The sequence below is a fragment of the Tyto alba genome, unplaced genomic scaffold (genome assembly GCF_018691265.1).
Source record: "Tyto alba isolate M040663 unplaced genomic scaffold, T.alba_DEE_v4.0 Super-Scaffold_41, whole genome shotgun sequence".
NCBI lineage: Eukaryota > Metazoa > Chordata > Aves > Strigiformes > Tytonidae > Tyto > Tyto alba.
In genome coordinates this window covers 15,719,481-15,746,203 of record NW_024881317.1, presented here as the reverse complement: position 1 = coordinate 15,746,203, position 26,723 = coordinate 15,719,481, and the positions used below count along the sequence as shown (strand labels likewise).

Here is a 26,723-nt window from a genome sequence, read left to right as displayed (position 1 = left end):
AGGTAAAAAAAAGCTGGAAATGGGTTGCAAATTTCTGAAAAAGCTGAAAAAAGAAGCCTGTCTAGAAGAAAGAAAAAATAACTGTAAAGATTAGGTTCCACAGCACAAAGTTCTCTGTGACTGCCTGAAGATTAGCTTCTGCATTCTGACATTGTCATTGTGCCACAGTGAACATGCAGTAACTTTACTTATTAGGCTAGTAGTGGACTCAAACAATCATGAGTAAAAGAAGTTATCAAATCCTAAAAGAAAGGTCCACTGCAAAAAAAAAAAATCTGTTTCTGACCACAAAAAAAGGATCATACATAGAGGAAAATAATCTATGGCAGTCAATAACCACTGACATTTTTTAATAGTTCTCATATATTTTAATTCTGAAGCTTAAAGGATTAGTCAATCAGACTGAGAACACATCAAGAGTTTACATTGAAAGAGGCTGCAGAAATAAAGGAGTGCTGCAGACATCAGTGACCCAGTAAGAGAAAGGATAGTTTCCCTGCTAAGGTACCTAAATACAGCCCTAGAGAATCTACAGTCTACTTCTGTCTCTGCCAAAGAGCTCCTGAGGCAACTCATTCAACCAAAACTTGCCAGAGGGGACCAATAACTGCACAGTCCTTAGTTTCCTTGGTGCTTGATTTGAGACACTGGGGTTTGGTTTCCAAAATCAAGTGCACAGTTGCAAATGAAGTCAGCAAAAATTGTACCCTGAATGTATCAAGGACTATGCAATGGTTAACATTACATTACATTAATGTAGGTAGCTCAATTTGAAGATGCACAACTAATGGATCCTTTTGACAGTAATCTCTCTATCTCTTACTTCCCTATACTTAATATGGGGAGTAACATTACTCATGAGCTTGCAGGTATTCTGAGAAAAGTTTGTGAAATAATAAAGATAATTCTTTCTTCAGAAGTTTTTAACAGCATGTACTAAGTTCAGGAACAGACTAAAGTCTGAAAAACATTGATAAATGAAATATTCTAACATTGTGTTTAAATGAGTGCAAAGCTACTTTAACTCGGATGAGAAGGAAGTGAAAGAATACATGCACATATTATATGTGTACTATTTGGATTGGTACATACATCTGATTTATAAAGTTTTACCTAGCATAGGTCTGCTTATCTGAGCCCATGTAGTCACAGCTTCTGGAGTTCACATACATGCAGCATTTAGTTTTCAGCTTTCATCCTGTGGAAGTTATTCTCCATAAGGGAACTTCAGCAGTGAAATTCAAACCCCTCACTTCTCATCCTGCTCCTTTCAGGTGTTTTGCATAACAAGAAATTAATTTAATAAAGTTTGAGTTTGTGTCCTTGTATATAGTTGTATATGTGTCCCAAAATATTTTAAAATATATTAAAATTAGTCAAGACCAAGTTTAAATAAAGCAATAAATACTGTTCTACCTCCTTTGTTGCAGAAATCTCGGTAAAGCAAACATATACTACTCTACACTCAACTTTGGTGCAAGCAAAGTTTAAAATCAGAGACGAAGCTCTTATTACAAAAGGCATCAAAAGCCTTCCCACCACTCACTACTGTGTAAACCCAAAGGAACTGGACAGAACACACAAACAGGGTCCTTGAGATGCAAATACAATATTCTATTTCAACCTGAATACAGCAAAAAAATCTCTTGAACAGGAATGCAGAAAATGTTCTGTGGCTCCACACCTTTTTTTACCACACCCTCAACACCGGCAAAAGACATCAGAGTAGTTGTGTAACTTATCATTAAAAAATGGTTTTGGCTGACTTCAGTGTTTCAGTTGGTGAAATTCCCCTTTGGCAGTGACTGCACACTACGGGACGTTTAGAGTCCTTTTACAAAATACAGGAAGAGCTAAAGTGAGGGGAAGCTAAATACCTCATTCACAACTTATTAGAATTGTTAAATTTTGGCTAGATTCAACATTTATTAGGCACAACTCAGCCAATTTTTCTAAAACCCTTTACATTTCCTTTCAGAATCAAGTTCAACTGAGTAAAACTGAATTCAACCAATTAACCATTTGTTCCTTAATTGCCATACTTGAAGTACAAATCTAAAGAATAAATCTCCATTCAAAATGAGTTAGAGCACAAATTTAATTTTTTTTTTTAATGGAAGTAACAGACATTCAGATATTCTTTCTATATTCATACTTGTAGAATCAAAGTAAACGACATGATAATCTTCCAAAACCTCCTGAAAAAAAGAGGCAATGGTGTGGCTGCTCACTTCATTCTGTTCCTGGCTGATACTGGACTAGTAGTTTAACTTCAAACTACATGTAAAAAGTTTCATGTGGCTTTAGATCTACCCAGCTCCTTCAGATGATCCTGAGGGGATAGAAGCCATGGAGATATCAAATCCCTTTCTATTGTTTTTTACTTTCCTTTTTTTATATAAGCAAATAAAATTTAAATAAAACAACCGGACATGAGGTAACATGCAGGTGATATCCAAAGAAAGAAAAACAAAACCAACCTACTACACCCCAAGACTGACACCCAGGGAGAAAAGACAAACATGGTGAGTCTCAACATAGGGACAGCCCTTTAATTGTAATTCTTATTAGCTCTTCAGAAAAGATTGCTTCTGAAATCAGTATTATTCAGGTATAGTCATCTAGTTTTTCAAGCTCAAGAATGCAAATAACAGGTCCTTATTTCTTTCTGTAGCTCTGTTTGTAGTTCTGGTATTTTTCCCCACTGTGTACCTTTAGGCAATTCTTCTAACCTCAGATACTGTTTCTTAAAGCAGTTGGAAGCCCTGGGGTGAATAATACAATAACATTGGATAGCATGGACAATAAAATCTCATACATCTAAAAAAGGAATGCAAAAACTCCTTAAAAGCAAAATAAGAGTATTAAGCTACCAACCTCCCACCTGCACCCCACAAACCAACCAACCAACCCAAGCTTCTGGAAAAGAAACTAAACAGCAACAGCTTTACTTACTGCCTTTCTACCCTAGAGTGATTACATTAATTCTTCCCATCATCTCAAAATAAGGCCTAGACTACTTTAACACATAGCTACATCTTTGGAAGTTAACTACTATTAGTTACCTATTAAAAGGATCAGTGTGGTTTTACCTCTTAGTGAGGTACACCACAACCAACCTGAATCCTCAGCTGTACTTCAAGAGATTGTTCAGTAAGCAAGCACACGAATTTGCAATCAAGTCAGACTGTCTCTCCTTCCATTTCAGCTAGAGCCATTCGATTAACTGGTTCAAAATTATTCACTTGTGACAGTTTAGAGATAAGACCTGTTTTATTATAAGGCCATTTTCACTGATCTAAATGGTATCACATCCTTATTTCCAAAACTATTTACGTTTTCATTTATGAGATGTAACTAAAGATTCAAATGCCCACATTTTAAAGTTGAGAATGCACCCTTTTTTTTTTTATTTTGTCAGACACAGCGTATTAAACAAAATTTCCCAATATAGGCATGGCCTAACAGTTACAAAATCCAGAGCCAGGAAAGTATTAACCTCTCAACCAGTAGCTGTATCAATGTAAAATTATCCTCCCAGCTATGTATCATGACATACTCAGACTGGCTTATACTAACAGTTTTTGCAAGATCAGAAGTTGTCGCAAAGACTACAGTAAAATATTAACTAGCTCTGTGTTCACATTGTACTCTAACAAATGGACTTAAACAGTCCAACACTTCACACGCACACAAAAACAAACATATGCTTTCACAGAACAAACCACCTGAACATACATATACTGTCTTTGATTAGAGATCCTCCTGATGGTACTGAAGCAGTATCCGACTACACAGGCTCTTGACAACTTTCAGAAACAAAAAGCCCCACAACCAGCCAACCCCCCTTCCCAACACAGACTGAAATTGTCCTCGCTGAATAAGGTTCACAATGGTGAAATGACTATTACAAACAAAACAGATTTTGTTGGGGTGGGGGGGGTGTTTGTGTTTCTTTTTTTTTTTTTTTTTTCTTGTTTAGAACTTTGCAGGACAGTTTTGCTCAAAGGTTTTCTTGACTCTACATTCAGTATAAAAACCATTCAGCTGTAGTTTCATGGTACTTTCTGCATCCAAACACACTCATGTGCCCACTAAATAAATGGAGGAGTAAATTACATGGAAATGAAAGACCAGAGGATGTGGAACTTAAAAAGCTTGCTTTAGCACCAAAGACAAAGTCACCAAGTTACATCTTCAGGGCACTTCTGTAGCATGTTTGTTATTCCTGTTGACAACACAGCTAATATTCCATAATTTGTCCAGTATTTCATTTAATGGTTGTCTAAAAACATGCATGATGCTATTACCAAATGACTTCCTTTCCATGCACAGAACAGACACAGCAAAACAAATGAAACCTGTCTCCCAGATATTCCATTATACAGTTCTAAAATATGTTTCCAATAACAATGCCTATGTAAGGAGTGCCTGCAGCCTTCCTTTCACCATCATGCTTCTGTCTGTGCACCCTCCCTCTCTTTCCCCCACCTCATCTGTGTAGGACCGACCACAAGCTTTTAGAGGACTGGTAAAGGAGAGCAGAAAAATAAAGGGAGGGGGATAGGGGGGAAAAGCAGACCAGGGCGGCAGATCATGAAAGAGGAAACATTGACTCAGACCAGACATTCCACTATTCTATGACTCTGTATACATTTTAGATCAGTTATCAACCAGCTTCTACCACTGAAACAAAAGGTGTTATTACAACATGGCAATGGCTGCCTCAGGCAAGCAGAGGAAAGAAAAAACCCACCAGTGGCATTTGAGATCTTGGAACATCTTATCTAAATGTTTTCCAATTGCTGTGTATCTTGTTTGAGGTGAACAGACTAGACTCAGACACGGCATTCAGGATGGAGATTCAGATGAGTTATGGATAGATGTATACACAAGGGCGTAATGAAGTTCTTATGCCCAAGTAATTCCTATAATATAATTTGTTTATTTTAGTGCTATCAAGACAATGTTTTTATGGAACTATTTATTATAACCCAATGTTTTCACCTTAGAGTGGCACAAGTTAGTTGGGATCCTATTGGGCTTTTTCCATATATGAAATTTTACAGTTATATACACTATATCTTTCTATCACTTTATGTACTAAATTGTCTCTGTGATGCTCCACAATCAGTTATGTCTTCACTTTGCCCTGAGTAACTTGGGTAACCACTGTGTGGTGTTTGTACAGCATTATTCCAAAGTAAATTCTCAGAACATACTAAATTTAGTTATATTTCATTTTACATTTAAACTATATATGCCTAGCCATTTCTACAAGAAAAGCATACACAGTATATATCAGCATCACTTACAATGCTTAAGCTAGTTTTTGTTAAGCTTCTGCACTATGTAGGAGATTTTTATTACCTCTGAAGAAGAAATATCATATTATCAGGTTAAGTATAAAAAGATTCAATATTCACCTTCATTTCAAAGTTCTTTACAGCTCTGTGCTACATTCACCTAACTTCTCAATCAATTCATACAGATGGGGGAAAAAAACAAAACCAAAACTGCTTCTCATCTACAAAGTTCAAAATTGTATATTTTTTTCTTATTTTAAAGGAGTACACTTTTAGTTTGTAAAATGTGCAGAAGGTAACCACTGTTTTTTGCTGTTCCTATCTATTGCTCTGATAAAATTCCTTCTCTTTAATCGTATCACGTTAAAACATACACATCGGTTAAAGCTCACATGACCACAAGCTTCATTGCATTCTTAAATGTGTTGATAAATGAATCAGCTGCTGAACTCTGAGTGTTTGTTTTATCGTTTTGAAGACAAGGTCAGAAGCATGATGAACCCTGAATAAATCAGTCAAGGTCAGTCTTAGATAAGCCACTTCATAATGTGACGATTACAACTTTTTCTTAACAACATAATTTGTGCAGACTGCTTCTCAAAATAGACATAAATTTGACAGTGCTGTGCAGTTTGAAACTGCACTCCCTAGCTGATACAATTTCAGTGGAATTTGAACAGTACTAGTTGCAAATTGCTACAACCTTTTGCCTACAATATTACATTCCAAAAGCTATCTCCAAATTTTACCGAAACAGTGGCACTCCATCTACAGTGACAGAGCACTCATAGTTAAATAGTATAACGGTGGCCTCTTGTGCTGTAGGGTCAAAATAAATAATACCAAATTTTGTACTACATTAAAACCAGGAGGGAATTAATAGTAATTTCTGCTCTAGAACTTGCAGTTGGAGAAATCCATTTTTAATTAGAAAGACTTTTTAATTTACTTTTAAAGGCAATTACTACCCCACAGAGGTATGTTATGGAAGAGTAAAACTTATACTGTTTTTAGATGGAAATAGTCTGGTCTCGGTCTTAATAAACAAGCAATGAAGTTAAGAAAAAAATCACAGCCATCTGAAGACCACCACAAGGCAAAACACATAACACAAAGATGAGTTAAAAACCCAAAAAACCTAACCTACCACCACATCAGTAAGCACAAGAACAGAATCGCACATGACAACCGCACTCTATGCTCCTATCAGATAACCCTGAGTACATTTCTAACATGATTTCAAAACAGATCTATGTGGCATTCTAGTCACACAGACTAAATGCACTATACATTACTTGCCAACCTATCTGACGACTCCAGCAGCTGAAAATTCTGTTGATTTAAAACTGGCACAAAAATTACATCCTTTCTCCTTGCAAAAACTTCCTTTTTGGCTTAATACATATTCACAAAACACCTTTATTCAGTGTATCAATTTGGATGATACAGAAACAACATAAGAACTAACAACCCTGAACATACAGACTCCAATATACCCTGATCTATCAAACACCAGCATCCATATTTTCTGTATGATAAACCACTATTACAGCATTTCCTCACCAAATACAACAGAATGGCCCTTTCCACTAATCTTTGATGTGAATTTCTTGTATTCCACCATCCAATATAAAACTTACCAGCTTGCACTAATATTACAAAAAATAATTTAACAGGTGAAGCAGCTTCAGTTGTATAAAACATGATTTTCATACACACTGTTGGGTATTCCAAATTAATTATAAAACCAATAATTAATATCATATGTACTATCACAGCAGATCACTCATCTAACTCCCTGCAGAGACTGCTTATACTTTCCTAATGATATATCAAATGCAACAACTGATCTCAGCCATCAAGCATAAAGATAATGTCAGGCTTCAAAAAAAACATTAAGGATAATAATACTAGGTGAGATGAAACAAAATAACCCAATCACCTTCCAATTAAGCATGCTAAAAGTTTTACTTAAAATAAAAAAAAAAAAAAAAAAAAACAAAAAAAAAAAAAAAAAAAAAAAAAACAAAAATCACTTGAAGCAAAATCAGAAGAGCGGAATTGGTGCTTAGAGCAACATTAATTAACTAAATTTCACTATTGAACATCTTATTAAATTTACTATTAGATAGACTATGTCATGCAAGTAAATAAATGCTATTTATAACTACGTTTAAGCCAGAGCAACCCAGTCATAGAGCCATTTCCCAGGCTATTATTATGCCAAACAGACTACTCTTTCATTTCTTGTCAGTTGTAATTACAGTTCTATAATTGAAATACAGTAAATTACCATGCAGTAACTTTGAAAGGTAGTTCATTGAGGTTAAGCTGTCACTACAATTACTGTATAATAAAAAAATGATAATTTAAATGTTCTACTTTTCTCTTTAAAGAAAAAAAAAAAAACATTAATTCAGTTCAAGCAGCTCAGATAAGTCAAATATCTTCATGATGATGTAAACAAGGAGAAACAACACATTTAAGCAAAGCCAAACAATCTCAAGTCTCAGGCTGCATAAACAAATCAGTGTATATAAAATTTTCTAACCACTGAAGAAAACTGCACATTTGAAAACAATCCTTTTAAAGAATACTCTTTATCAGAACTCAGTCACACAGTATCTATCCAGCATCTTCCATATGTGCTCCTACTTTGCTCATAAAGCATATAAAGCTTTGGAAACTCCTTTCAAGTTTTAAGCTTAATTTTAGTTCAGTTCTACATTATGCTTTTGGCTATGACCAGTAGGATAACTGCAACTCATCTAACACCAGTGAGGTATAGCTAAAAGATATAAATTAGCATGGACATTTCTAAGCATAAAACTGGGAATATAATTTTGACTCACAATGGTAAAGCAGTTTACCTGTAGAAATTTTCTCAAATATTTGACAGAAATAAAATGATGGAAGGAGATACAAAAAAGACACAAATAACTATCATCGTAAAAATAACACTCAAAATTTTGAGAACTACCTCCTTATAAAAAAATCTTTCAACAAATTCCTACCTGCTGTCTCTGCAAAGATAACTTCAAGAAGGACACCTTTTGGAAAACAATAACAGAAATGCACATCTGAAAACTCAGTTCCTGTTCTGCCCCTCACACAGACTTCCTGCTGATGCGGGAAGTGGCAATTCCTTCAGTTTTGTTTTCTTCCTGTCTGCTTCCAGACACCCAATCCCTGCTGTTTCCCTTGTACTGGCACACATTTGACCATTCAGTCAAAGCTCAATAAATGAAAAAGACACAAAAATAAAACAACAAAAAAATAGTAGGAAGTAGTTGAACGGACAAGGTGGAACACTGTAACCAGGGCACGGGACATGACACAAGGAGCTGAATGTGGGCTGCAAAGAACTGCAGAGAATTGCTGGAAACTCCAAAACTGTAATTTCAGTAGCATCATTGGCAAAGCACACTGGCAGTCTTCAGGTCATCCTCAAGGTTTCAGTGATTCCATTTAACCCAGGACAAGCAAACGGTCCTCTGCATTATACTTCCACCTATTCTCTCTCAGTTTGCAATGAAGCAAACAGTAAATAACGGCTTGAAGAAAGGACCACAACTTCAGCTGTGACAAACAGTGTCAAAGTGTGGGAAATCAAACCTAATTCTCAGCAGCTAAGAATCTCATAGCCCAAATCTTCACTATTTTGCTAAGAAAATAGTAGTATCTGCAAGCATTTAATATACATCCCTATAGAGATTAACCGTAATCACTTATTTTACCTCTGTTGCTTTGTCCAGGCTCTGTTGTAGATTGAGCAATTCTTTATCATGTTGCTCCTTAAGTTTATCTATTTCCATGTCATGGCTAGATACTTCTTCTTTTAGTGCTCCTTTTAAAGCTGTAAGCTCTCGCTCTCTCTTTCTCAGAATCTCTTCCTGTTGATCTTTTGCTATTAATACTTCTTGCAGATCCTGCTTCATTTGCATCAACTCCTAAAGAACAAAATTAAACACAGTTTCATGACAAATAGCTCCAATGGACGTTCTATTTGTGTTTCAAAGGAAAGCATATAAGCTCCCCAAAGCAAACTACATGTCATATGATCAATGTATTTATTGCAGCTTTTATAGTAAGCTAAAAATTTACTAAACCCTAAGATTATTATAATATATAGCTGAAGTTTTATATAATGGGCCAACATATCTGATGGTGCAAAACTACAAAAATGCTTTGATGGTGTATGTTATGCTGCCTGTAAATAAAGCAGGGGTCAAACTAAGGTTGCAGTTGAACAGCTCCCTCGGTCCTAATTTCTGCAGCAAGGAGATGGGTAAGAACAAAGAAAAACCTTTTTTAACTCACACTGCAAGAAAAGTGAACCCAGTAATTCCTTGTTGGAATTTATTTCTGCTGGAAAAAATAAAGTTGCTTCTGCAAGTGCTGAAGATAAAACAAGTGCTTCCCAAATGGACTTACATTCTTCCTCCTCCCACCATATACACCCCAGAAGTAATTTCCCCTCTATAAATTGCTGGGAAGGAAGTGAGTAGTCAGTGAATCTGAAGAATAAATACACACATGCATGTATACAAACACAGAATAAAATAACAGCAACAATCAAAAATGTACAGCTTCAAGAATTATCTAATTCCGTGTTTCTCAAGCTGTGAATAACTGCACTTTCAAAAAGAATGTAAACTTCCCCTGCACTGAAGCAGGATCAGTACATCTAAACCATTCCTGACATACATCATATATTCTGTCCTTACAAGCCTATGATGAAAGGAATTCTATTACTGTCACAGACAGCCATGTTCCACTGTTTAACTAGCCATATTGATAGAAAATGTTTTCCAATACTTACTTTAAATCTCTGCAGCTAAGTCTTTCATTTCTTACTCTATCGCCACACAACATAGAAAAATTGATGGCTCTCTCCTTTATAGCAACATTATGTAAGATGTGCTTTTGACTCTTCCCTCACTCCTCCATTCAGACTGAAGTCCTTCTTCATAGGTAATGTTTTTCAGTACTATCACCATCATTCCAGATATTCCCCTATTTATGTACAACTGTCAACTGCAGTGCCTGAGATTTAAGACAGTCATTTAAGAAAGTAATCAAATCTCACCTACACAAAACAAGGTAGATATTCTACTCAGCACGTCTGGCACACAAACATCTTTAATATTCCTGTGATCTAGCACCTATGCTTTTGCTCCCTATTTTGCATTTTAACATTTAGCTTCAATTTCTTAAGCTAGTTCTTGGCCTTGCTAATATGTACACCTTCTTTAAAGGGATCTTCCCTTTTCTAAATCTTATCTAATTGTTAAAACTGACCAAGGTGATTATCTGGTAATAGTGGATAACTCGGTTGTCCCTCAACCATTATATTATTTGTTCTATTCTGCAGAACAATAGTACTTAAACCTTCGTATTCCTTTCAGTGTTAATGTAGTTATAACATGCTTTCTTAGGTCACCTAGTAATGGTATATTGTTTGGGACTGAGAGAATGGGAAAAGCTAACGCATGTCCTCCTTCTACCTGTATTTTAGTTTCCACTTTTCACGCAATTCTGATTTTTTCATCCTTCTTCTGGTACTTTATAACTAACCTCAATCAGAACCTCTCTCTCCCCTTCATCAGTATGTTTTGCGTTATCCAGTTCATCATGCATCTCAGAGAGCTGGTCTTGAAGATCTCTGATCTCAGTCTGGTGCTGTTCCTGCTCCATCTTCACTTCAAAAAGCCTCATTAGAAAAAATCAGACAGGATTTTTTAATTTGTAGAAATACTAATTTGTTCTTTCAAGTACTAAAAAGATACAAGTGCCTATTCCCATGTTCCCCCCAAGTGAATGGAATATAATGAGGCAGAAAAACAAAATGTCAGAGCAGTAAAAATGAGAACTCTTTTAAACAGATATTTAAGTGGTAAGTTGTATTTTATTTTAAAGCTGCTACTATATTCTTGACTAAAGCATTCAAACATTTCCGTATTTTAAACACTTAAACTGTATATTATGACCATGAAATATTAAAAGCAATTCACACTAAGAAGATGACCATAAATTCAGCAATCTTTCTCTTCCTTCCAGATATTCTAAAAACATGCCTTTTTTAAACAGTAGAAATATTTCCTACAATAACAAATGTCACTGTCTGATCCTGCATATTCTGAAGACACAGATACTTTTAACCTAAAAGGTTTAAGAAAAGGTATAAATTCCAATGAATAACTTCTCTAGAATTAACTCACTCTTCTAGGTTTTGCCTGAGTTCCTTCTCGCTTTCTTCCAGCTGCTTTTTTAAGGCTTCTTTTTCACATATACTTTCATCAAGTTTCAACTGAAGTTCTTTCAGGCTTGCTCGTGTAGCATCTCTCTCTTCTTTGGAATTCTGCTGATTCTGAATTTTGTACATGAGTAGTTAAACAAGGTAATAGACTAAGCATAAATAAATTAAAGGCTCTATTTTATTATATGAAAGAAGCCATTTCAAGACTTTGATATTTTTTCACTTGTAGAAGTGCTTATTAATTTGTTAATATTAAAAGCTTGGAAACATATAAAGCACTGCTTTTTGGTTTTTATTAGAAATGTGAGAAGTGAAGTCTCCTCAGTACTATCTGATCAATTTCAATTATATTGATTCTTATCACAGACTCAAAATGCAAATCGAAAGAAGCCAAGCTGTTCTTCTCATGTCTTCAGAGCATGGCTATAATTAATTAGTTTGAATTCAGAACTGTAAAAATAATGCTGTAATTAATAAACAGCAGCTACATGAGTAACACAGTTTGTCTCTCATTCCATGTCTGTCTCATCCCAGTCATCAGACTAACATTTACCTCTGCAGATACCCAAGAAATCTTATGTGCATGTGCCTAACATTTTTATTCACTCCTCCAAACTCCTTCTCAAATATTAAGGAGACTTCTTAAAAAGGGTAACTATGCTATGAGCAACTGCAATTAAAATATAGCCTTCTGTAAAAGCTCAGGTATATCTGGATTAAAAAGAATACGAAGCAAAAAAGATTCAGCTGGGTGACCAGTTGTCACTATCTTAGAAAAGTATATTCAAAATAGTTAAAAGCTTTCTAACAACAAAGCGCCATACCCTAATCTCTAGATCCAGTCTTCTCTCTAATTCTTCCACTTTCCTTTCAAGTTCTGCTTTTTGTTCCACCAATGCTTTTACTTCAGTTGAAGAATCCGAAACCTACAATTAAATAGAGATGTTTATTCCCACAAAGACAAGATGCTCTTTGACGATTGTTTTTTAAAATCTAAAGTAAAGCTACAAGCAAGGCTAATAAAGCGTATCATCAACAGTCTGAGCTCACCAGGGATTTTTCACATGGGTCAAGCCAAGCTAGTATTTTCAAAAGAACCATGATTTGATTTTCATAAAACTTCTTGGTAATTGCCCAAGACATGTTGCCAATAACACAGAAAACATACAAAGCTAAAGAAAAATTCAAATTAGGCAACATATAAATTAAATCATGAGTAGTTAGGGCCAAATTTGACTGAGATATCATGAATTACACAAAATGGACATCAAAAGGATTCATGCTTATATGTCAAGACAGATTTTCAAACCCTGTTTTTTAGTAATTTCTTAAGATGTGTTTTATATTTTCATTTTAACTAATTATAGCATAGGATAAAATAACCATCAAAAGCAGGCATTTAGTCCTTATGCCACCACTGCAACAACTGGCATTTCTTCACTTTGCTTTAGAACTGAAAAAACAGTGCACTGTATAGCAGGAAACAAAAACTTTTCAGTAGGCAGACTGTCAAATGCTATTATTGTAATATAGCTTTTAACCAATATCCTAGATTACTGCTTTTCGAAATTACAAATTAAAATATTCTCTCCACGTAGATACCTATTTACATCACTATAATGAGAAGATGCTTCAACATTATTTTTTAAGCTATGTATGATAGCTTTTTCTTCTATCCAGCAACCTTTTGATGTTCACACTAAATCTGCATCTCTCTCCTTCTAAAACATAGAACCAAAATGTAGATATCATGGTAGATTCCTCTACATTCCTTTTTAATTGTTAACTAATTGATTTCCCATAAGTCACATCAGTGCATAATTAAAATGAAGCTATACTACTGAGAGACCACAAGAATAGTCTAATTGAAGTCAGTGAGAGGACTCACATTTTTAAAGCCCTGTTTGAACACTGTATCACTGTGAAACAAGCCAAAACAACTTTAGAAATTGTTTACCTGCGTCTTTCCAGCAGCTCTTGACTTTAAAGTCTGAATTTTCTCAAAAACCAAGTTGACTTTCCTCTTTGTCGCATCATCATTATCAGCACTTCTAAAAACACAGACAGTACAAGTAAGTAATGATATAATCAAAGGTACTTTTTGTTAATATCAAAACAAATTCAGTGTCCAAACTATAGAAAATCACCACCATAAAAAAAAAATAAATCACCTAATATAAACCAGTCAGAAATTATCTTAACTGTGATTTCGTTAAACCCTTTAAAGAGAGGCTATTAAAAATTTGTATTCCAAATGTTTTCTAATTACAATAAAAAAATAAAAAAAAAGTATCACTGAACTCTTTAATTGCAACTCTCTTCTACAGACTATAGCTGTGGAAAGACAGATATTCAGCTTGTATATTATTCAAACATACAGAAATGAGAAGTAATTATTACTAGGTTTTTCAAGTCCTGACTACTGCACCATAAAATATCACTTTGACAGCTCCCAGAACCTGCTACAGCAGGAAAGCAAAGAAATTTAAGTGTATCATGTATATTTTAATTTCTCCTTCCTCCATCTTTCAATAAGTTATCATTGGAAAATACCAAGTAAAAGAGTTAAAGTGGACAAAGGATCAAAGGCACAGAAACAAGAGAGCTTCTGTCAAACCTTAAGAGATAACACTTCTTTGTTGTTGTTTAAAAAAAATCCACAAGCTTAAACTCGCATGAGACATTTGAATTCTTCATGAACCTCCGTATCACATGAAGTTTAACTCCAGAAGTATTTAAAAGACAAAACCTATTCTGATTCACAAATTTCAAGTACATTTAATCAAATTCTGTACAATACCTTATGTAAGTCCTGCTTGCCTGCGTATTTTTAGATCCTATAATGCCTTAAAGGACACAGCTGAGATACAGAATTATGAAACAAACATTTCATTTAATTATAGCTTTGATTTTACAGTTTCACCTTTTAAATGTAATATAAAATAAACATTGAAAAAATACAGTTGCCTCTCCAGAAGTTAACTGTGTTACTAACCCTTCCTTAAGATAACTGTAAAGTATCTGTTTAGCAGTCTCTTCATTTGTTTGCTGTGCAAGATCTTGCTGGCCTTTTAAGAGATCAGGAGTTGCCTAAAAGGACAAAATAAAATGTCAAGAAATATAATCCTGTGAGGATAATACAACCTGTACAACTTAGGTCCTCCATTCTATTCTATTATGAAAACATTTCTGTACTGTGGACAAAGTTCACAGAGATCAATTGGAGTTTTGGCTTACTGCAAGAAGAAAGTGTACTCCACACCAAAAGAAAGAAAACATAATTTTGCATGGAGTTACATGTATTTCGGCATTCTAATTTTGTGCATTTGTGCTTAAGAATCATCATAGCATAATTTACAATAATCTTCTTTGGCTCCACCATCTCTCCTTCATCCATACAAGAATAAGCTGGTTTACAAACCATGTTTTCCTATAACTGCCATTACAGGAATCATTTTTGTATTTACATTTCTCCAGAATAAGTCTGATAACCCATTTAGAAGTATCATGGCAGTTTTAGTATGCTAGAGTGCAAAACACAACCTAAAGAGTAAATTAAAAATTACCTGTGTATTAGGAATGGATGAAAATGTTTTTACAGAAATCATCTTGGCTCCTGAATCAGGTGGAACTGTAATTCGGTTTGGCAACAACAAAGTAGAAGTCACTGTTTTAACTTCCTCTCTCTTATTCTGTCCTGGGAGTGTAGATGACCTAAACATCAAGCTCTCAGTATCAGCTCCATTTTGTTTATGGTATTGCAAAGAACTGAAATTGCTGTTCTGAGGGTCTTTATCAGGGACTTGCAGTTTTCCAACACTTTGAGCAGAAATCTTCATCTCCTTGGAAGGTGAATTTTGATCTCTGGATAACTGCTTCTGAAGGCAAACTTTAGATGGTCTCAGCAATTGCTCAGTTGACTTACCCAAGCTTTTACTGAATTCACCTAAATAATCTGAATTTACATCAAGCCGTAATGACAAGGCACTATCAACGCTTCTTGATCTTTTGCGATCATCTGGATGAATTCTATTCCTTTTTCCTGACCTACCCCTTCTGTGAGGTTCAACTTTCTTATCAAACTTTTCAATTAGCTGATCTACTCCTGGAAGTGAACCAGTGTCAATATCACGACCAGTTCCAGGAAAAAATGGGATGTATCTTCTGTTTTCATGACGATTAACATTGTCTGCATAGATGGCATACTCTTGGTCATCAAGTAAGAATCTGTATAAGGAGTTTGCAGAAGTGGGAGTAGCTGATGAGGATGATGATCTTCGTGAGTCATCCAGTATTGGCCCAGCTGAATCTTGTCTGCGGAAGGGAAGAACATCTGGTCTCGGTTTTCTTGTCTCTGGATAAGCATTGGGACTAACACATGGGGATCCTCCTGCAGATGAAAATGATTCTGAAACACACACTTCATTGGGGCTGATTGTGCTACTAGGACAATCCAACAGCTGCTTATTTTGGTCTTCTACTTCTACTGACCTGTTCAAATACAGCTTTTTTGAATTTGCTTTGGTTGGCTCTGCAAGGTACGTATTTGTTTTCTGTAGGGACATCACTTTAGACGAGGAAATCCAAGGCTTTGCTTCAGTTTTTTCATCTGTAAAAGACTTAGATTTACTGCACACAGAAGACTGATAATTATCCAAGTTCAAGTTATTTTTTTCAGGATCATAAGGCTGTAAAAGTTCAGGATGTCTTTGAAAGTTCAACAAATTGGAGGATTTCATTGTTCCATCTTTAAAATCTGATATTTCATTTTCCTTTTCATCCAGATTGGTTATCTTTAGGCTTTTAAGCATACAGGGTTGCATGTGCTGTATTCCAGGAGACTTTGTGTGTTCGCTGCTTTTGTCCTCCAACTTAAAAGCAGTATCGGAATCTGTGTCTGGTTTGCTTACAGTCTGAGAAATGACCTGTTGTTCTTTTCCAGGAGGAGGATTTTCTGACAAACATCCTTCTGTATTGTTTAGTACTATGTAAGGATGTCCATCAATTCCTTGGACTCTAATACTGACACCATAAGACCCCGTCCTAGAATTTTGTGCATTTCTAGTTTTTTGAGTCTCCTCACTTCTAAGTTCAAGAGTGACTTCACAGTCCTGCTGCACATGCTTAAAACCAGCAAAATATGGCTCCATGATTATGAGGATTATAGCTGAATAAAAGAAAAATTTAAAATGTCATTGTTTTAAATACTTTAGATTATTTCATCAATCACTTTATTCCACCACTGAGTGTGACTATGAAGACTAACTGTAATGTGCAGAGAACCAATATGCAAGCTATACAAAGCATAAAGCAAATGCATTGTGATACAAACGTCTGACTGATTCTGGATCAATGGGTAGTTTTACTTTACTGTCTGTTACATATTACGGACCAACTGTCTAATGGCAGAGGAAGTGCAGTGCCAGTAAGACCTGTGTCTATAAAACAATGGAACATAAGACTGTCAGACTGATGTGAAACCTCGAGGGAATAAACTTTTGAACTGAGTTGGAGAGCTGACTAATCACTGAAGCCTGACAAAACCAAGATCACTAAACAATGGTGAATAATCATCAAGAGGAAACAGAAACAACAGGATGTCTCATGGAAAAATAAACCTCTGCAGCCAGTTTCACTCTCCTGTGTATCTCAGCATGAACCATCTCCCTCAGATATTCTAATCAACAGCAGAATTATAATTTTTTCCTGACAGTGAATTTAAAAGTTTGGCTCAATATTTGTAGTATTATAGCTTCCACCCAATTCTTCTTTCTAACGAGACAGCTCCCCTCAAAAATATCTGCCTCTCCCTAAAAACTAACTCCAGCTCTTCCTCAAAAGCAGGCTTACTTCATCTGAAGGCATCAGCATATGTTTCTCTAAATACAATGCTAGATATCAAATGATTATTTTAATGAAGAAAAAAGCAGTCTCACTGTCAACATCTTTCTTATATATTTAAGGATTCGGTGAACTAGTTAAATTCACCAAAACTAATTCAGAGGTTAAATTCACTCAGTAAAGGGAAGTAAACAGATACTATGAATTTGATCTCCATTTAGGACCTCCTGGAGTAGGAAGAGAAACAGAGCAAGGGAAAAACAAAGGATAAGCCAGAGAAGGCTAAGGGAATTAGAAAAATGAAGGAGTGGGAACAATGGAAGGAAACTGGAAGGACCAACACACTTCGTTATCTTGGGCTTCCGTTCTATGTATTTCTCCACATTTTTTTACCTTCTTTTCTGAATGTTTATAACATCTCACACTAATTACACTGTTTCAGTGTATAAACAGACAAAAATGACAAAGTAAAAACAGCAGAAGCTGATTCTAATCACCCAGAGTCGATGAAGAGCTCTCCATTGATTTAGTGGGTTTTTCACTAGGGCACTGAATTCAGCCTCTGAGCTGCACTGACAGCGGCTGAGAAAGCAAAGGAGAAAAAAGATTGCACTGTACACAATTGTAACTTAGAATATACACTGTAAAGGAACCAGACCACACTAATCTAATGAACAGTTGCTGGAGATAAGAACCAAAACAGGCTCTCCACTCAGTTCTTTAAACTGTTGAGTGGGTTCAGCTACATTCAACCACGTCTCAAAATTGTTCTTTCTTTGCTCAAGGCAACAAAAAGGAAGTATTTTTTAAAGTTCAAAAGTTGTTTTCAAATAAAGCAAGAATTTTGAAGCTTTTATGCTTTCCATTTTTACATTACTACTCTATTATACAATGTTGATCTGCAGTTACTACGGGGGTATGTAGTGAAATGATAAAAATTTAAATAAATTCAAGTTTTAGCAAAAGAAAAAATATGAAATAAAGTTTCTCAGACTTCTAAAACAAATCTGCACGATTGTCTAGGGAAAAATGTTAACAAGATGTGATTTTGTAACTGAAAATTACTAACAAAGAAACTTCAAATAGCCCATGAAAAAAGCAACTGAGTAACAACTCTGAGTAAGTTAAAAATCACTCATGGCATATTTGCATGTGATCATGTAAATGAAAAAAAATTATTTATACAGTTGGTAGTATGCATCTGCAGTAGATGAATATGTGAACATCCTTAAAAAGGGTCTCCACTTAGCAATTCTATCCAGATTAGAAATGCCACCAGTAAATTTAGATAAATTAGTATATGAAAGTTTACACTACACTTTAAAGCTATATGTATTTGCAGACATATAAAAAGAGTAAACTTCATCTGAATTTACCAATAGTGCTAACAATTAACAAACACAAGAAGAAGGGGTCAATAAAAATAAACCTAAAAGTTAAAAAAAAATTATTCAAATCAATCAGCGTAAAGAATAGATAAGCAGTAAATTACAGTATGTCAAATTCAGGGCAACTGCAAAAGCTGAGCTTTCAAACATGTTGCTAAAAATATTAAATAACCAGGAAAAAAAAAATGAAAGTCAAAAAAGCGCCCAGGACTCAAAATTTTGGCCAATAATCTACCTTAAATTAACCATTAATATATTTAATTTATCTCTAAAACTATAAAGAAATAAGTGCATTTGTCTTCATATGCATTACACTTATAGAATACTTCATTTTACTATACAAAAGAATAAAACCTCACAGAAATCAAAGTGCTAAACCAACAATTTTTAAAATGTTTTATCTTTCTGGAACTGTGAAAAAAAAAATGTATACATAAATCCCAATACATCTACAAGAAAATAACACAGCTGGCCCTCCTGTTCAAATATTTGAAGGCTTTACTCTGAGTTCCTGTTTTGTAGAATGTCATGCCACAGTGGATAATACTCCCATGAACTACATAATATCCAAAAGTTATTTTACAATACACAAAAACACTGGTTTTGTAATATTGTAAAAAGTTTTAAATTAAAAACAGCCATTACTGGTTTCTCTCACACACAGCCTTCCTGATGAAAACCTAAACCCCCTAATGATGTTAGTTGCTTAAGTCAGTTACTGCCATATTTCTACACAGTGTACAGTTGGCATTTCAGGCTTTAGCAGACTTACAGCAATAGATTAAGATAAGAGGACTGAAGCTGTTCTTCTCCCATCTATTGGCCTCACTCCTCTGATGAATGTCACCATGTCAAAAATTAGAACATCTGAAAACTCTAATGGCTGCGTACACACCTCAACCATGAAAATTTGCAGACTGCCATACTCAGGTAAATGCAATCAGCCTTGTGTTCCATACTATTAATGATTGAAATTCTGATGTCTGATACAGTGGAGGAGCTGACAGCTGGGGGCAATGACAGCTACAACTGTCCAGTTTTAATCTTCTTTAAAGTCTGCTGAGGCCCTTATATGATATGGCAAAACAGTTTGTTTACTCTTAAGCTTATGAAAAGAGGTCAGATATTTTAACAGTAGTTAGGAAGAGATTTTCCCTGTTTGTGGGGCTGCTTGTTGTTTCCTTACAGTTACCTACAAAAAAATAAAAAATATAAGCTTTTTTTTTTCTTAAGGGCAATATAAATTCTAATTCCAGATTTTCTGCCAAATACTTTTCATTTTAAATAATATAGTTGTGCTAGTATTTTCATTTGCTGTCTCAGAGGAGTTTAAAAATACTGTTTTCAGAAAACAAAAATAATCTATTCTGCATAAGTGCTTAATAAGTTAGAAGACTGTCATTCTATTATTTTATAAATTCACTTCTTATCTCCTATCTGGGAAGCGAATATTATCACAGCAGCATATACAAATTAATCAGGACATAACAACTACTTCAATAAATTATTTTCTTTTGAAAATATTCTACTTGCTAAAACAACGTATTACACAGTCAAGGACACGGAAGCAGTGTCTTTCAGAGATTAAAAGTTCAGCTGCAGTTTAGAACAACAAAAGTATACTGACATTTTCTGATTAGTAATTTCATCTTCTGTTCATACCAAGCCAAATTTTATTGAACAGCAAAGTTTCACCTGAAAGCTTCTGAAAAGTCCAGAAAATAAATATCCCGATTTTCTACAGTTACACCATATAAACAGCTGGATTTAATGATCAACATGTTCAGTAAATCCAGTCATCACCTAGAGCAAGTCGAAAAGAACACATAATTAAAGATCCAGGAAACACAGTCAGGCACAAACAAAGCAAATTCACTCCACTTGGTAACCATTAAGTTTTACAGGTATCACAGGAGTGTACACTGTATGCCCCAGGTAAGTTATTTTATTTGAAATTTCAGTAAGAGAGTAATTTTCAATCAACTAGCTCCCTGAAAACTGTCAAGAGCTGCAAGAAACTGATTCAATGAGTCTACCATAGACTCAGCTTGAGCCTACAGGCCTAAGCCTTTGTATCGACACAGGCACCTTCCTCACTCCAAAACCCCATGAAAACCATATGTAGTCCCTGTGTGGTCCCATCCAGTTTCATCAGGCTACAGGATCAAGTCTTTTGAAACGATTCAAATATGTTGGTTTAAAAGATGCTTACTTCACTTCAACATTGTATGTTGCCATCTGACTTAAAAAATGTAGGCCATAACATACTATCCCAAAAAGCAACAGTTCTAGCACTTTGTTACCTCAGCTTAGACAATCCTCCCTGCTCCTTTTGAGCCAGCAAGCACGCAGTCACACAGCTTTACTGACCCAGGGGAAAAAAAAAAATTGCAGTTTTCCATCAGATCAGCAGGGCACCAGGGAATGATGGGATCACCTATTTGGCAGCAACATGGCCTTGGACTGCTTAAGGCAATCACAAAATTCCAGACTGAATTTGTGTTTTAAGTCCATCTTCAGGGGCAGAAACCTTTAAAACCTGCAAACAAACAAGACCGGCACTCGAAGCTGTTCTGGCCATTCAGTTTGGGGATTTCTTTTTAAAATATGCCTTCATAAAGGTGTTTAAACACTCATTTAAAATATTGGCCTCTAGTCAGTATAAAAGTCTTGTATTTTATCACTACTCAGAAGTGGTTTCATTTTTCCAAACAACTTATTTTTGCCAAAAATAGAAACGATGACATTTCTGTTTATAAAGAGAACCTGTCAGCAGAGGTTCTCATGTCTGAAAATCCAATACTCTGCATGTTCTTCTGTAGCAGTTTGTTCTTCAGTGGTGATATGATACTTTACAAAGAACTGCAGGAGAGGAATATTGCAGGTTTAACAGGTCAGAAACATTTTTTTTAAAATGCCTCCAACACATTTCCTTTCACATGTGTTTTAAAGCTAGCTACCAGGAGCTATGTGAGATCCACCTTAGAAAATAAGAAATCCCCTGTAATTTGGAGCTGTGACTGCTCTCCCTGCCAACATGAGCAGAAGAGTGCCTTTGAGAAACATACTCCTGTGCCAGACATGGCTGTTCCCTTCAGCAGCTCTGCAGCTTTCCTAACATTACAGCATCACAAAGGCATGGAATTGTGTCCACTCATCCATTTCAATTCTTCTTTAGCCAAATCTACAAGACAGATTTATCAAAAAAAAAAAAAAAAGAAAGAAAGAAAAACAGAACACAACCTTCCCAATCCTGTTAAGTGCCACACTGCATATGAAGCTTGCTTTTCTGTATCCTGCCCATACACCCTCATTACTAAGCATGCCTCTAGCACATCTGCTGTAAAGCACCTCACACCTTCAACTAGGTGCACTGGACAGACAGGCCTTCTGGGATGTATAATATAGGCAGAGGTGTTGACAGGCATGTGGGGGGACACTGTCCCACCAGTGCATGCTCCCTGGCCTCCTTAAAGAGCCACAGATACTTCACAGGTATTGCCTCACATTACACATATGTTCCTTTTGCATACATCTAGGGAAGGAATGTGGAAGAATAAAAAAGATCTAACTTTTTCACTTTTCCTGTGGCACTAGCACTACTCCCAGCCTCCCTTGATGATAGAAAACCAGGAACTTCCTCATACCCACTATTGTAATCCTGAGACTCCTAAAACTGAATCAGCTGAAGATTTTTCATTAAAGGAAATTAGGGCACACCATACTATCTTCTCTTCGGAAGAGTGAACTTAGCAAATTCTGAAAATTTCAAGCTCTTAAAGCTCTGAAAATTTCAAGCTCTAGATTATCAAATTCTATTTGGTTCCATGGAATTTATTTCCAAATTTCCTAACCATACACACAAAAAAAGTCACTACCCATATTACTTAATTAGTGCATTTTTTAAAAAAAGGGGGATAAAACAGTTTATGGATGTTTACTCCAGATTTTTCACATGTGCACAGCAAAATTCCAGGAAGGAAATATAAAATTTTTCCTCCAGCTTTACATAACATTGAGCTTGCTCTCCAAGCTAAATAATGAATTCTATGTGCAGCTGACTATTCAGAAAGTACCAGTAATATCACACGAAGACAAAGTTGGCGTTAGGTCAAGAATTAATGACAGTGCTATGGAAAAAGGACAGAACATAACTTCAGGAGAGAAGAGGAAGGCAAACTTATATACTGTGAGGGTAAAGAAAAGGAAGTAGGCAGGATAATTCACGGGAAGACCAAAACTGTAAAGTTTTTACACTTGGTGGAATACAGTCTCATAAACATGCCTTGCAAGCATGAGGGGAAACTTCATCACTGTCAATCCTACCTACAATCTGAGGCTTCTGCAAAAGCAAAATGGGCCTGGGTTGCTGTCCCTTTCAGTCTATATGGAAGATAGCCCTGGGGTAGCTGAATTACTTGATCCGCTGCGTACAGGAGAGCAGATGGGAGAAAAGTGAAATTTCAAAAAGGCCCATACAGATGATTTTCTACAACACATCACGTCATAATTCGCTATATGCAGGCTCTCTGCAGGCAGCAGTGAGGAAAAAAAATTAACCTGAGAGAGATTTATTTTATTATTTGTCAGCTTTTGTGATGTCAGCATCAAAGACCTACCTAAAATTTCTACAAATGAAGAACCAGAAAACAGACCACTGAGTTTTAGAATATTCATTCAATTTAAAATCAGTCTAAAAGCTTCATGTCCCACCTGTTCTTCCTACTTGTTGGAATGAAAGAGACTGTGAAAAATTCGATGTTTGAAAAAAATCATTAGTTGCTGGGAACTTAAGCCATATGGCATGTATTATTCAGAACTCCCTATACCAGTGTTACACCACAAAGACTTATGCTTGGCATCACACAGACACAATACCAAATCAAGGCATCTCTTCAGCCTCAAAGACAAGGCTGATCTATTAATATAGGCAGAATTAATTTTATGTATTTCATAAAAAGCTAGCAATTTATATTCTTCCAAAAACGCTACCTATAAATAAACTGCACAAGCTATTTCTAGATATTTGGTACTAGATCCCATCCACCACCTTAGATACAGTCCCTGCATGCATCTATATTACTAACTGGTGCAATGCAAAGAGAAAAGGACTGGGTTTTGACCTGCTGACTTTCCCTATGGTCCCAGGACTGCATAGTGCAACGTTGCACTGTTACCTGCAATGAAATTCATACCCACTGCCAGTTCAAGGTGTGCATGTTGCCCATGTAGAGAAGTAAATGCAGGAGGACCACGGACCCACAACTGCAAGTGGGTCGTTCAAGTCTCCCTCTGGAAGCAATAATTCCAGCCTCCACACCAGGAGCTACGTAGGTCTGTGCCTTCCATAAAGGCAACTTTTTTTTTTTTCCCTCCAACCAAGTTATGATTAAATATGGTAGTCATACGGCTTTGGGTGCATAATGAAACATCAAGTCCAGCCAGGAACAATGACCCATAGAGAAGTCTGGGGACAGAAAAAAGTGTGCCATCACAGTATTACATTTTAGGAGTGAGTATTTCAACATTTCTGCATCGATTACTTTCATTTCTGTGCTGTGAAAAATATCATTCTCTATTCTGAATTCAGATGGCAGCCTTGGGATGACACGTTATAAATTCCTGTAGGATGAAAATTTCACATAACACTTTTCTTCCATAGCCACTAATGGAAGCGAACAGCCATGCTTAGGTTAGCATGGGTTACACATATTATTTTATCAATTTCTCCTGAAATGCAGTATAGCAAAGTAGAGGAGTCTTGGATTTGCTGCCTTAGAGCTGAGGATTTCAGTTTCAGTTTGATTGAAAACAAGGACATAATATATATTGCATTTTCTTAACCTGCTATGTATGAATTCATATAGTTATAATTTTACAGGATATGGCATGACCTACTAATCTTGCCTACTGAATGGAAAATAAAGCCTTAATTTTTATTAAAGATAAAAATATTAAGAAATATTAAGAAAATCCAAAATTTCTCATGTAATATTCTAAACTATTACCACTGCAATATATACTCTGTATCATTATTAAAAAGCTCTTTTTCTTTATTAAAGTAATTAGTTTCCAGATTCTCCCAAATCAGAAGGGAATCAGAGACAAAAAGCATGTTAAAAATATACTAAAACAGAATTCGACCTGTATCTGAAATCCACTTCCACAAATTCATGTCTTCTGTCTCGACTAGTCCCAGGTCCTGTATACTGTCGTACTAGTTAAATCACTGGAAGAAGATGGAGCATTACATTTGTTTATTAATAGTTACATTGGTACAAGCTTTATGTGGACATATGTAGCTGCATAAGTGTACTTGTACCACTATACTGTTTCATCTCCCACACAGGCTCATATACACATGTACGAGCTATTTTTTGACACTAACACAGAATCCATTCTACTGGAGTTATCTACATGCACTTTACATATCTTGGCACACTGAAGTACAATTAACATTTACAAACTTTGAATACAAAAAGCAAGCAAACAACAAAACCTTACAAATAGTTATTTCAGAGTTAATTATATACATGTGATATGACCATACTCAGTTTTTCCTCATTTTTATGACAAACTTGCATAGGAGAAGGTTGAAAAAAGAAGTTATCAAGAGGAAATTTTATTTTATATCCTCTCTCCTAGTTTATCAAAGTCTAAATGATTATATCTGTTGAAGTATTGACAGAAACAACAGCTGAGTGACACAAGGATACCTACAGATTCTAAAAGCAGTTTATGATTTCAAATACAATAGCTGGTTTATATCCAAACATCTGATATGATTAGACTCACTCCACAAGAGATTCTGTGTTGGTTCACTACGTTTTCCTCCAATTGTCTGTGTTAGAAACTTTGTATTTTGTTCCAAAGGAAATTATGTTAATACATCCCAATGATATCGTTACATACTAGACAGTATCCTGTTCGTATTTTTAGAGGCTTGGGCAAAAATCTCAGGTTTGTTAAAATAAAGAGTATCTTAAACAGTCCTTCTCAAAGAAATGGAAACAGAGTTAGGGCAACCTTTGTTAAAAAGTTTTGCCAGTGCTTCAAGAACACAAAATTATGTATAATAGTATCTAAAATAAATAAACAAAAAGGTTCCCCTGCTCCAAAAATTACTCCTTGGCTTTAGATGTGACATATCACTGAACCTTCTTCCCAGTATTCCCACCCCAAAAATATAATCACATTACAGAAATTACAGTTATATCAACAAAAGAGATGCAACTAGCATAACCTTGATTATGTAAATATAGCTTATTCCTAAATAAAATTAAGGATGAGCTGTATGAGTACAACAGCATGCAAAGGCCAAGGTCTTACCTATATGAAGACACATAGAAAAAGGTTAATCTCTATGGAGATGCAAGTATTTAAGTACAAAAACAACATGTAAAATAGACTTTAGGAGTCGTATTTACCCAGCCAACATAAGGCAACAACTTCATGTATATGCAAGCTGGTTATGGCTCCCATTTTTCTATTGTTAAACTTTGTCTTAATTACATTGTATTCTTTAAACACTTGGCTTCACACCCATCTAGTTCTTTCAACTAACTCAACCATGCATTTTAAAATTTAAATATGCCGTCAGAACTGCAGGCCCTGAGCCCAGCCACCATCAGACAAGATGATATCATCACACCCAGTCTGAGACACATAAACTGAGCAGAGAAAAGAGAGTCTAGATAACTCCACAGAGGAAAGGAGCTTCATAGTGTGGTGGCCTGCTCCACCAGGAGATGTATGACTTCAAAGGGCCTAAGAAGCCTATGCAGCCAAAGCTGTCTGGTGTGGACCCTGCCTGTACACTGAGCACAGGTTTAACCAGCTCCCGCAAGCAGCCTCTCTTCTCACGTTCACACTGAAATAGCTTAATTACTGGGGGGAAATGAGCGAGGTAGGGCTGCTTCTTTATGAGGC

General features: G+C 35.6%; 1 protein-coding gene across 5 annotated transcripts in view; it reads right to left on the bottom strand.

Moving 5' to 3' along the window:
* The window catches only part of CGNL1 (cingulin like 1), a 60,055-nt gene that overhangs the window by 28,094 nt on the left and 5,238 nt on the right, over positions 1-26,723 (bottom strand). For all 5 annotated transcript variants that reach the window (XM_032990335.2, XM_032990334.2, XM_032990336.2 and 2 more), the window contains 7 exons: positions 15,132-16,732; positions 14,561-14,655; positions 13,523-13,616; positions 12,390-12,491; positions 11,528-11,676; positions 10,884-11,019; positions 9,044-9,256 (listed from right to left, as the gene is read on the bottom strand). In XM_032990335.2, the coding sequence (XP_032846226.1) occupies positions 9,044-9,256; positions 10,884-11,019; positions 11,528-11,676; positions 12,390-12,491; positions 13,523-13,616; positions 14,561-14,655; positions 15,132-16,715 (2,373 nt within the window). In that variant the 5' untranslated portion in view covers positions 16,716-16,732. Of the gene's footprint in view, positions 1-9,043; positions 9,257-10,883; positions 11,020-11,527; positions 11,677-12,389; positions 12,492-13,522; positions 13,617-14,560; positions 14,656-15,131; positions 16,733-26,723 lie in introns of those variants that run through there.